The 11,254-nt window shown below is 42.5% G+C and overlaps 2 protein-coding genes across 3 annotated transcripts; one reads left to right on the forward strand and one right to left on the reverse strand.

Annotated features, from left to right (window-relative positions):
• Window position 1: 1 nt before the first annotated feature.
• On the reverse strand, window positions 2-5,616 carry LOC147204144 (uncharacterized). 2 transcript variants are annotated; one of them, XM_086112899.1, is made up of 7 exons: window positions 5,418-5,607; window positions 4,285-4,475; window positions 3,464-3,586; window positions 2,530-2,586; window positions 1,478-1,687; window positions 887-1,006; window positions 2-407 (listed from the first exon to the last, which is right to left on the reverse strand). In XM_086112899.1, exons 2-7 carry the CDS (start codon window positions 4,459-4,461, stop codon window positions 336-338), a joined length of 759 nt encoding a protein of 252 aa, XP_085969025.1. In that variant the 5' UTR covers window positions 4,462-4,475; window positions 5,418-5,607; the 3' UTR covers window positions 2-335. The 2 variants fall into 2 exon arrangements, with proteins under 2 accessions (XP_085969025.1, XP_085969026.1); XM_086112900.1 differs by lacking the exon at window positions 2,530-2,586 and having other exon boundaries at window positions 5,418-5,616.
• Window positions 5,617-5,718: 102 nt separating this feature from the next.
• On the forward strand, window positions 5,719-10,931 carry polr3c (polymerase (RNA) III (DNA directed) polypeptide C). Its single transcript, XM_086112898.1, has 12 exons — window positions 5,719-6,150; window positions 6,571-6,835; window positions 7,176-7,438; window positions 7,522-7,626; window positions 7,710-7,883; window positions 7,943-7,994; window positions 9,201-9,261; window positions 9,344-9,494; window positions 9,584-9,685; window positions 10,368-10,417; window positions 10,493-10,642; window positions 10,725-10,931. Exons 1-12 carry the CDS (start codon window positions 6,004-6,006, stop codon window positions 10,807-10,809), a joined length of 1,605 nt encoding a protein of 534 aa, XP_085969024.1. The 5' UTR covers window positions 5,719-6,003; the 3' UTR covers window positions 10,810-10,931.
• Window positions 10,932-11,254: the final 323 nt, after the last annotated feature.

Consider the following 11,254-nt stretch of genomic DNA (forward strand, 5'->3'; position numbering starts at 1 on the left):
CTGGTGTTGTGACACATTATTTATTTCACAACGAACAACATATAGATTTTATTTTTAAACATGCAAAATCTCTCTTTCACTTCCAGTATACAAGAACAGTATGAAAAAAAATAATTACCATATCAGCAAGTGCAATTAGAAGCGGAAAATCTATGTAGAAATTCAGCCAAGTTTGTAAACGTTTGAAATGATATGAAATGATTCAATAAGTGCATGAAATATCCAAACGATATTATAAAAGTGCTGTTGGAGATGCTGTAAAGTGGCAGCATGATAAAGGCTCCATCGTATATAAAGCAGAAAGTTTCCCAGATGATAAAGAAAAAATTCCTGTTTTAGGGTGAAGGTTTGGCGATGACTTCCTCCTCCTCCAGAAGCGCCTTGTATACTTCTGGATCATCAACGCCCTAAAAATAATGCACAAATGTTTTAGTTCCACACACAGACGCATGTAACGATATTCGTACATTTTCTTCATTCAATAACATGAATGCAGTTTACTTCAATTGTGAAAGTCTTTGTGTGCTACAATAGTTGTTGTGTACTGCCCCCAGCTGGTCAAGGCGTGCATAGCAACTGGATCAGCACGATGTGCATTCAATGGAAGCATAAAATATATCAAAACCCATTATTTCTTAACATTTTATTAACTTATGTTAAGTTTTTATAAAGTTTGTATTAATCGTCATTTATCTTACGGGCCAAGATTGGAACAGTTGAACCTTTGGCTGTTGTTGCCCTGCTGGTAGCTAATGACACCAGCAAGACTATATTCAACTGTACTCAACTATATACAGACCTCCTAAATTGCTTCCCATGTTTAAATTTTTTTATTTTTTCAAACAAGGGGTCAATTTGACTCAGTAACATGATAAGTTGGTGTTACCTGGCATTTCTTTTCGCCCCTCCTCAGAGCCTTGCTGGCCAAGATCGCGGCACTGAGTGACAGGAACAGCTGCACGACAGCCAATAGCAGCAGGATACCGTTGATGCCTCTCAGAAACATCTGGAGACGGCAGAGTAATGTTATCAAGGGCCTCAGATCAGGTGGGTGCTTTGGGAAGAGCTGCAAGCATGTTTTTCGAGATGTGGAGAAAAAAGGCTACAAAAAAAAATTCCACTGGTCCCATAAGAAATAACAGAAAAGCAAAATTGAAGGCCTCTCAACCACAAAATATGACCATAAGGAGTATGCTCAATTTTGTACACTAGAAAACATTTTGAAGGAAAAAATATTTCCTAAAAACAAAGTAATACAAATGCCAAATTGTTTTGTAAAATAATTCAGAATTTTGTTAAAAGCATTAAGGGACCAAAAATTTTATTTTATTCATCTGTATTCGGCTATTGGGATTTCATGATGACAAATATTGGAATCTGCTAAATAAAATAATCCAGACGGATCGGGCTTTACTGCATGGTTCGGTCTTTGCATATTTGAATTTACTTGATATGTAAAAAGGCGCTGAAGTCTTACAAGCATGAGGTCAACGCCCTGCCAGCATCGTTTTTCCAAGTACTTCTCGTTGGGACTCTGCGTGGGGTTGTCCGTGGGGTTGTCCGGGGTCCAGTAGTCAGGCTGGCATATGTCCCAAATGTCAATCACGCCAATGTTGATGGCACACAGGATCAGGTCGGCCATGGCGAATAACATGCCGCAGATGTTCAGAACCGCATTGACGATGACCTAAAAAAGAAAAATTTAGATTTATTAAAATGCACTTAAACTTATTGAAAGCTACTTTTCAAAGTAGTCCTTAGCACACGTTTTTACTCTCTTGCCGTCAAAAAATGGGACGTTATTAAGACTGAATGATTTTGAAAAATAAAACTGCAACAATTGCTATTTACGATGCGGACCCCCCCCCCCCCCCCCGCCCCCTTCAAGGTCCTCACCCATTTTTTTTTAACTAACACAACGGATAAATGAATCCGTATTACAATAAACAACAAATGTATTATACTTACATGTTTGGGTTAGATGCTAAAATAATGGCAAATGAACTGATCTACTTCAAATCGAAGTTGTTCACTTTGACTCGCGGGCTTTCGAATGCTAACTATAACTTGACAAAATTCTTCCAAATAAGCGTAAACAAACTAAGTCAGGAAGACACAAGTCAGATTCCCACAATATCGCAAACAAATTTGTCGCTTCATCACTTCATGGTTTTTTTTTCATGAAACAATATGCACTCATCTTATCTAGACGCTATCAATGAACGAACGACATCTACGTAATGTCTCCGAAGGCGTTTAGCCTCTTAAGCGTCATCAGTTTCCGACTTGCTTCCAGGCAAAGGCCTCTTCGCAAATTATCGTTAACGACAGTGTTTTTTTTTTTTTTTGGAATCCCAAAAGTTTTTTTACCTCCAACTCGAAACACGTTAGCTTGGCCACATCAACTTTAGCGGATGCAAGTCAATGCTAACGGTAAATGCTAACATATAAAGCAAAACGTCGGACAGTCGAGAAGGTTATTTGTCTCCCAAAATGGTTTTTTTTTTCCAATGTAAAAATGTTGCTCACCAGACATCGACTCGGGTACTTCTGAGACAAAATGCAGACGATACCGAAGAGCACAAACTACAGGAGAAGCAGAAAGAGAAACAACCGATCAAAATTGCAGACACATTCGTCATTTTAATCACAATCTCAAGCACAAGTCTTCTCTTGTGGTGTTTTTTTTTTTTTGGGACACTAAAAATGTAGACAGATCAATGTGACCTGCTTCCTATACATAACCAAAAAGTAACATTGACACTCACGAGAGAGTTAATATTTTTAGAAAGCATATTTATTGTCGTTTTATTTTCAACTTTGTTTCCCCTTCTCCATTAAGCCAATGAAAGTTGAAGAGTGTATCGTAATTGTAGAAGTGGGCCAAAAAAAAACTTTGAAATATGTATCAAAATGAAGAAAAGTAACAATTAGAGGGTACAAAGTTTTAAAAAAGTGCCACCTTTTTCCAAATTTCTACACTTTATAGCGGGTCAGCCACAGCCTCACAGAAATGAATTCCGGCAAATTTTATACACTCGCTTTACTTCGCCTGTTTTGAGGCGGTGGTCCAACAACCAGTCTGCTTTCGCTAGCATGGCATCAAGGGGCGCCGCAAAGGGCTGAATCCTTGTTTAATTTAAAAACAAACAAAAAAAAAAAACAAGGGGCCCTGCAAAGGGCGGAATTCTTGTTTAATTAAATTAAAAATAAATAAATAAAACAGGTGGCCATTTAGACGATAAAAGCTTAAACTCTCTGTACCTTCCACTGACAACACAGGCTAAACACCGTTCCCGCTCGCCATATACAGTTTGACTCTCGGTTCAGATGTGGCACATCAACATACTTCCTTGACACTAATTACTATCTAGCCTGGGCCGTGGAGGCTTCTCAGGGTGATTTTCGAAAGAGCAAAAAGGTGGCAGATTACTCGACTGAATGTGGGCGTTGCTTAGCTTACCACTGGTCCCATCCATAACGAGAACAAATTGACGTCCATATTCCACCAGGGGTTTTCGTAACCGCCGAACATGGGGATGATGCCGACAGCAATGGTGGTCAAGCCCACCATGATCTGGAGGGCCTATGATGGGGAGAACCCAGCAGGTGTCATCGCCGGCTCGTCCTGACTAAATGAACACCCGAAAAGTTTGTGATGTTGGCTTTTGGGGTGAAATTTCACAATGGCGCAAAAATTAGACAAATTCTTTTTTTTTTCAGCACTGACCCCTTTAGTTGTCGAGGATGCCCACATTTGGAGTCGATGTTTATTTGTTAGTAAAAGGGAAAATATGGCGTTTCATATTTTCAACATGTTGATTTTTTTTTTCTCCCTTTGTTTTCAAATTCCAACAAAAAAAGTGCCCGGAACTCCAAGAATGAAAAGTTTTCCACAGTAAATTCATTTGTCCAACATATCGAGGTATCTAAAATATTGATCTTTCACTTATTTGTTTTAAATTTGGACAAAAACAAAAAGTATGGGGAGGTCCTAGGATCACCTCTTAAACGAATTGTCCAGTTTTCAAATAATGGTGAGTAGATTAAAAAAAAAAAAAAAACACTGAACGTATATTTGTGTGACTATGTTTTGCGCAACTTGTTCTTCTATAGCAAGAACCTCTCCCTTTCTGTGAGTCTTCCAGTGAATTTTTCTGCTGATGACACTAAAATGTTACGGTATACAGCAGCAGTAGAATTTCGCTCGATGGTGAACCGTCACCCCAAAAAGCGCAATCGGCCCAACTGTCGTATTTCAAGTGTGTTCGCTTGAAAGCTCACCCCCAGTATGACTTGAGAAGAGCCCATATTCGCCTTCAGGTGCTGGGACACCTCATAGCATGAGGGGCTGTAGCACAGGCCCTTGATGAGATGGCACAAAGGAGGCCAGTTGCTTTCGGGGTCCGACGTCAGCGTCAACACGGTGACTCCGGGGGCCCTGGTGATACTCAGAGGCATCCTGCCGTTCCAGTCTGGAAGGAGAAATAACGCAGTCACTTTTTTTTTTTTTTTGTGGGGAACCTGTCTTCGGTTATTTGCCGCACTATTCCGCTCGCTGCTTTGGTGCTCGTTGCAAAGCCACTTCACCACATTGTTGCCAAGAAACTCAGACAGAGTGAGAGGAGGAGTCTCATTTCGTAAGGCCTTGTCGAATAAGGAAAAAAAAAAGTGTTTGTTTTTTTTTGCCTTCTTCAAGCCTCTTTTGGCATTTACAAACGTTTTCCCATTTTGTCACAGGGTGATTGAACGAGCTTAGCAAGAAACACATTTTTTTGCGAAACAGAATTAAAAATATCTCTGCATTTGTTTTGGTCAAAATTAATACACAGCACATCTTGTGGTCATTTTAAAATGTGCTGTTGATCACGGGATTCCTCTCCACCCAGCCGCAAGTTCACTTCCCACACAATCACTGTTAATCTCCATTTTTACTACTTGCAGACTTTTTTTGTTGTTGTTGAGCAACTGAAGATCTTGACAGATCTTTTGCAAATCCTCCATATCATGAACAAAGCCACCTTGGAAGTCTGAAGTGTGTGTGTGTGTGTGTGTGTGTGTGCGTGTGTGTGTGTGTGTGTGTGTGTGTGTGCGTGTGTGTGCGTGTGTGTGTGCGTGTGTGTGTGTGTGTGTGTGTGAATCTGTGAACAACACGTCATGTTTTGCTTTTCTTTCTTTTGCCTTTGCACTTTTCATATAAAAATCCGATGTGTGCCAATTATACTTTTAACACAGCGAGGAACTTGTTCCATCACGATAATCGATGTTCTGTAAGTGTTAAAAGAGACGCATATAGGTTTTCTTCTCCTTATTCTTATGAAATACGTCATACGTGGTGGTGATCAGATCAGCAAGTTAAACAAGAGCGACATATTCGTTTTCTTTACAATTTCTTATACAAAAGAGAACAAATTTACCTGGTTTCGGGAAGAGAAAGGCGTGCGCAGTTAATAATAGTGTTGAATTTCAGCTCTTGTTTGGGTAAGAAAATATTTAACCCTTTGCGCACCTACTTGGACAACAGAGCAACAACAAATGTAGACGCTCACAAAATATTATTAGGTTTTTAACTTCGACTACTGAATTAAAAACAGTAATATGAGTACAATATGAACTTGTTGTTGTCGTTAATTCAGGAGTTGACTTGTCACCCAGTTTGTCAACTACAATTCCCAAAATGCACCACGTAGGCGTCCCCGGAAATGAATACGATCTTACTGTCAACTGTGCCACTACTTCCGGTATCCGCGGCGACATGACGCAGCCTCACAATGCGTTAACCTCGTCCACAGGTTTGCTCTTCACGTGAGAGACACATTTTAAACTTTAAACAGTCGCTGAATAAAAAGGATTGTGGCTAGAAAAAGAATCCCTTTACTGTAAATCACATGACGAAAGTGTCACTCCTTTCATATTCAACAGTACCTTTCGTTTTGTAGCGTTGTTAGCGCGTCTTTATTACTGTAATTGTGTTTATTTTTTATTTTAAAAAAATTGGGGAAGATGACTTCCCAGGAGGTGCGTCTATGCGGGCTTCTGCTTCGGGAGCACTTTGGAGAAGTTGTGGAGAAAGTGGGCACAACTCTGCTCAGAGGTGGCACTCAAAATCTGAGGAACATCCTTCAGGAAACTGGCGTCTCTCTGGATTTGGTAACCCCGCTTCTTGTATTACATGTTACTCTTGTAATGATGCAAAATGTATCTACTTTTTACAATGTTTGTCCTCATGAGGGTCGTGGGTCAGGTAGAGCCCGTCTCCGCTTACTGGGCGAGAAGCCAAGCCCAAGGCTCCAAATTATGTTTTGTCTGTGGGGCAGTTCTGCTCATCAGTGACTTCATTTAAGGAGCAACTTTATGATTTTGAGGAGCATTTTCTTCCATGGACCCGAAGTAAAGATTGTATTAAATTATGGGAATAAAAAAGCAGCAAACTCACTTTTCTTGTCAAAAAACACTTCCAGCGGGGCAATTTTAAACTTGGTAGTTCTGAATGTGTTTTATTATCTCCCCAAGAAGGTGAATGGAGGTACGGTGCACGTTTTCATGGCCGTTTTGGGCTTGTGATGGCAGGTGAAAAAGTCGCTCTGTGTGCTGGTGCAACACGGAACTTGCGTGTTCAGCCCGGGCCGCAAAGGACGCGGCAGCCCCAGCGAATATCGCGCCAGCTGCCACCTCATTCTGAGGATCCTCCGCTACCCGCGCTACATCTACACCGCCAAGACGCTCTACGGCGACACCGGCGAGCTCATCGTTGAGGAAATGCTGCAGAGAGGTCGCGTGACCATGAGCAACATCGTTAAAACAGTCGCGGATCGCCTCACGCAGACCATGGAAGGTCAGTAACACATTAAGAAATTAGAAAAAAAAATTTGGAGGGCCTGGCCGATTCACAATTCATTTTTGCCCTTTCAAAATAACGATAATCGGCTGGAGTATCACCAATTAAACGCCCGATATTATCTTAATTTATAATGGAACAGTAAAGAATTGGAGTAGCGGAGAATGATGTCTTGTGCAGATTGTACACCAGATAAAGTTTAGATGACGTAGTTTTCACGTAACTGTGCATGAACACGCGGAGACAGAGAAAAAAAATCTGAATCCGTCACGCCCTATTTGTAATTATTATTATTATTTTTTGTAATTCCCTTGGCTCATTGTGCTGCTTGTGACAGAGGGCCACAGCATGGAATACAAGGAAGTGTGTTCTGCCTTTTCCAAACTGGTGGAGACTCATTTTCTTCAACGCTGCCCTCGGACGGCAAGCAAAGCCGCTGCGGATTCAGCGGAAGCTCCCGCCAGCACCGAGCCGCCGGCTCCAGAGAGTTTTGCCGACTGCTACACGGTGCCGCAGGTGACGTTGGTGGGACGAGGAAAGAGGCAGTTGGAGGATGCCGAAGAGCAAAGCGTTGCAAAGAAGGCCAGGACGGACTCAGCGGTGCCTGTCACACACACTCACATATACTCATTGATATTTTCAGTACAATTGACCAAATGAATCTGGTTTCAATTATTGCTCAGACTCACGGCGACGAGGGCATTTACTGGCAGGTGAACTTTGAGCGGTTCCATATGTACTTTCGAGACCAGGCCATCATCGGCGCGGTGGCCAACAAGCTGGACCAGGTCGGGCTTTTTGGCACAGTCACCTTGGCCGTTGCGCACGGTCGAATTTGAAGCTTTTTTTTGCCTCCGCGCTTTCACATCAGACCAGCAGTGAGATCGTAAGGACCATGCTGAGGATGAGCGAGGTGACCACCCCGCCAGCGGCCGCCTCCACCAAGCCCCTGTCGGCCAACGAGATCTTCAAATCCCTGCCGGCTGGCTACAACATCCCCGGACAAATTCTGGACCAGTACCTCTCTCTGCTGGTGGATGACCCGGTATGACAACTTCACATCACCAAAAAACAAACAAACAAACACACAATGTTTTTTGTTAGATGGAGTTTGTGAGCAAAGCTGGCGAGAGTGGAGGCGGAATGTACGTTGTCAGTATCCTTTTCTGAAAAAACAAACAAACAAACAAACAAAACACAAAAACAAACAAAAAACTGATAATTTGTCTGTATGTGCCCAGAGAATAACTGGCAACTCATCCAGAGTTTATTCTGCCTTTTTCCCCCAAAGTCAGCTGGTAAAGGCTCCAGCCCATCCATGACACTGAACGGGATAAGCGGGATAGGAAATGGATGGATGTATTTTCCTCAAACAATCCATCCATCCATTTTCCAAACCGCTTAATCCTCACTAGGGTCGCGGGGGGTGCTGGAGCCTATCCCAGCCGTCTTCGGGCAGTAGGCAGGGGACACCCTGAATCGGTTGCCAGCCAATCGCAGGGCACACAGAGACAAACAACCATGCACACTCACACCTAGGGACAATTTTTAGCGTGTTCAATCAGCCTGCCATGCATGCTTTTGGAACGTGGGAGGAAACCGGAGTACCCGAAGAAAACCCACGCAGGCCCGGGGAGAACATGCAAACTCCACACAGGGAGGCCGGAGCTGGAATTGAACCCGGTACCTCTGCACTGTGAAGTCGACGTGCTAACCACTGGACTACCGGGCCGCCTTCCTCAAACAAGTTGAGCTTTATATCCTTAATTAGTGATAGACTGATAAACGGTTGGGCTACATCGTGGCGCAGATCGGCATCAGCCATTTTTTGCAAAATCTAACGTCCGATAAAGCAATCAATTAAGAAATGGGTTATTTGGAGATGTCAGCTTCTCTGCTAGCACCTGAAACTGGTCACATTCTCATGTTGTGAATGTACTTTTTAAAAATATTTTTAAAAATGGTAATAAGTGATAAGCAAAAAATTGTGATTTCAGTTTGACTGTGGAAAATTTTAGGGAGCTTTTTTTTTTGTTGTTGACAATTTCAAAAGCTTTTTGTTTGAATTTTTAAACACAGATATAAGAATAGGAACAAACAAAACGTTGGTGTTGCAAATCTGCAAAGCTGGTTCGTGTCCTTGAAGGAATTTGAACAAGTGAAGCACTGGGAGTTTGTCGCGATGACTCAAAATTTTGACGTCAATATTTTCACTTTTTACCACCAAATGAATATCGCCTTCAAATATCCATTATTGGCCTGCTGAGCAACGAATAACTGATGTCACTATAAGCACTGGAACCCCCCCCCCCCCCCCCAAAAAAACATAACAATCTCTCACTGTCCTTGACTAAAGTGTCAGATTTGCACCGAGTACTTTCCAATCTAGCGCGAGCCACGCTGGAGTCTGTCGTGCAGGAGAGGTGAGCTCGTCTTTGAACCCTTCCCACTCCACTTGAAGCTCACGTCCATCCAAACCGTGTCCTTGTCACCCCATTTTGGCAGGTTCGGATCCCGATCGGCGCGCATTTTCCGCCTATTGCTGAAGAAGAAACATCTGGAGCAGAAGCAGGTGGAGGATTTTGCCATGATTTCCGCCAAGGAGGCCAAAGACATGCTCTACACGCTTCTCTCACAGAACCTGGTCCAGCTCCAGGTAGACAACTCATTCAGAGAACACATTTAGTTTTTTTTTTTTTTTTTTTTTTTTTTGTAATTTTTGCTTCAAACCTTTGTTCTCGCCAGGAAATCCCAAAGACTCCAGACTTTGCTCCGTCTCGCACATTTTATCTCTACACCGTCAATCAGCTCTCGACGGCCAGGATGCTGCTTCAAAACTGCTACAAGGTAAAACCTGCTGTGCCCTGAATACATTTTTTGCCAATGAATGCGGCAAATCACTGGGTCTCGAAATTTTTACATCTAAAAAAAAAAAAAAATGCATAGCCATCAAATTACCACCATCCTAAAAATACTGTGTAGGTTTTATTAAGTATGTGACAAAGGCTTTAGTCCTGTAACGTATATTTGATATTATTGCAAGCCAATGTAACGTAACATTGCAACTTTCCGATGTCAGTCCTGCGCTGAAATCCAGGAATATAAGCAACTGTATTAAAAAAAAAAATACAACCAAACTGTACTTAACAAATATGGATTTAAAAAAACCCCCCCAAAATAAAACAATACAACTTTGTATCATTAGGAATTTGTAACATTTAATTCAGTGGTTCGTCTTGTGCCACTAGAGGGAGCCCACGTACCACCAGGGGTACTCATACCACGTTTTGAGAACCACCTCGGGAAAAGGAAATCCATGTATTTGGATTTGAAATTTGGGAGTTTTGCTAGCAGTTTATAGAATTAATATCTGTCCGAATCCGTTTTACTCAAATAACATTAAAAGTAGCAAAATCAGAATCTTCCTTTATCCCCAGAGCTGTGCATAAGCTGTCCTTCCCTCCATGTCTGAAGGGAAGCTTTTGAATTGTGTGTGTGTGTGTGTGTGTGTGTGTGTGTGCATGCGCAGACGGTGGCAAACCTCATCCACAGACGTCTGTTTGAGACATCCAACAGCAAGTGAGCACCCGCTCTTGTTGATTGCGTAATGGCGTGGGCGTCAGGCAGTTTCAAAGTGTTGTTTTTGATTGGCAGGCGCCTCCTGGAGAAGTCTCAGCGCATCGAGGCCATCCTGGCTTCCTTGCAGGCCGGCGGGGCCGAACCGGAGCAGCTGACGGAGGTGGAGGAGATGATCACGGCTCCCGAAAAGCAGCAGCTGGACTCCCTGCGGCTTCATATCAATAAGTAGGAGTGCGGAGCGTGCAGGCGACTTGCCGCCTCGGATTCTCGCTGATGTCCTTCCTCTTTGTTCCTGTTCCCGCACAAGGTTGGATTCGGCCGAGAACCAAGTGGACGAAACCATTTTCCTGCTCGAATCCTACATCCACGCCACCGCCTCGTCCTCAAGTTGAGTCATCCCTTAAAGTATTTGCAAACTGCCAAAACGTCAATTCATGATTTTATAGTTGATTTAAGTCGGTTGTGAATTTATGTCCAGTTTAGCAATGATTGTTTAATAAAAATCTGAGTGGGATGTTGTTGATATATATATTTTTTTGATTTATTGTAGCTTCCATCCTATTCGTCTCATGCGGGGCACTCTATATATGAAAACAGTTTTAAAATAGGCCATTCATTGAAGGTGCTCCTTATACTCCATAGCGCCTTACAGTGCGGAAAATACCGTAAATATTTCTCAGGAACTGACAGTCAAGTCAAACTCACTCAATAGAATGCAGACCTGTTGGCGAAAAGAGTAAACCGAAATGCAATGGAGCGATTGGCCTTTTCTGAAATGTGAGGCAATCGATGACAATGAAAGGCGTGCGCGATGTGACGTCTTTGCCATGAAAGTAT

This window comes from Hippocampus guttulatus, chromosome 6 (genome assembly GCF_054856545.1).
Source record: "Hippocampus guttulatus isolate MCC_2025c chromosome 6, RoL_Hgut_1.0, whole genome shotgun sequence".
Taxonomy (NCBI): Eukaryota; Metazoa; Chordata; class Actinopteri; order Syngnathiformes; family Syngnathidae; genus Hippocampus; species Hippocampus guttulatus.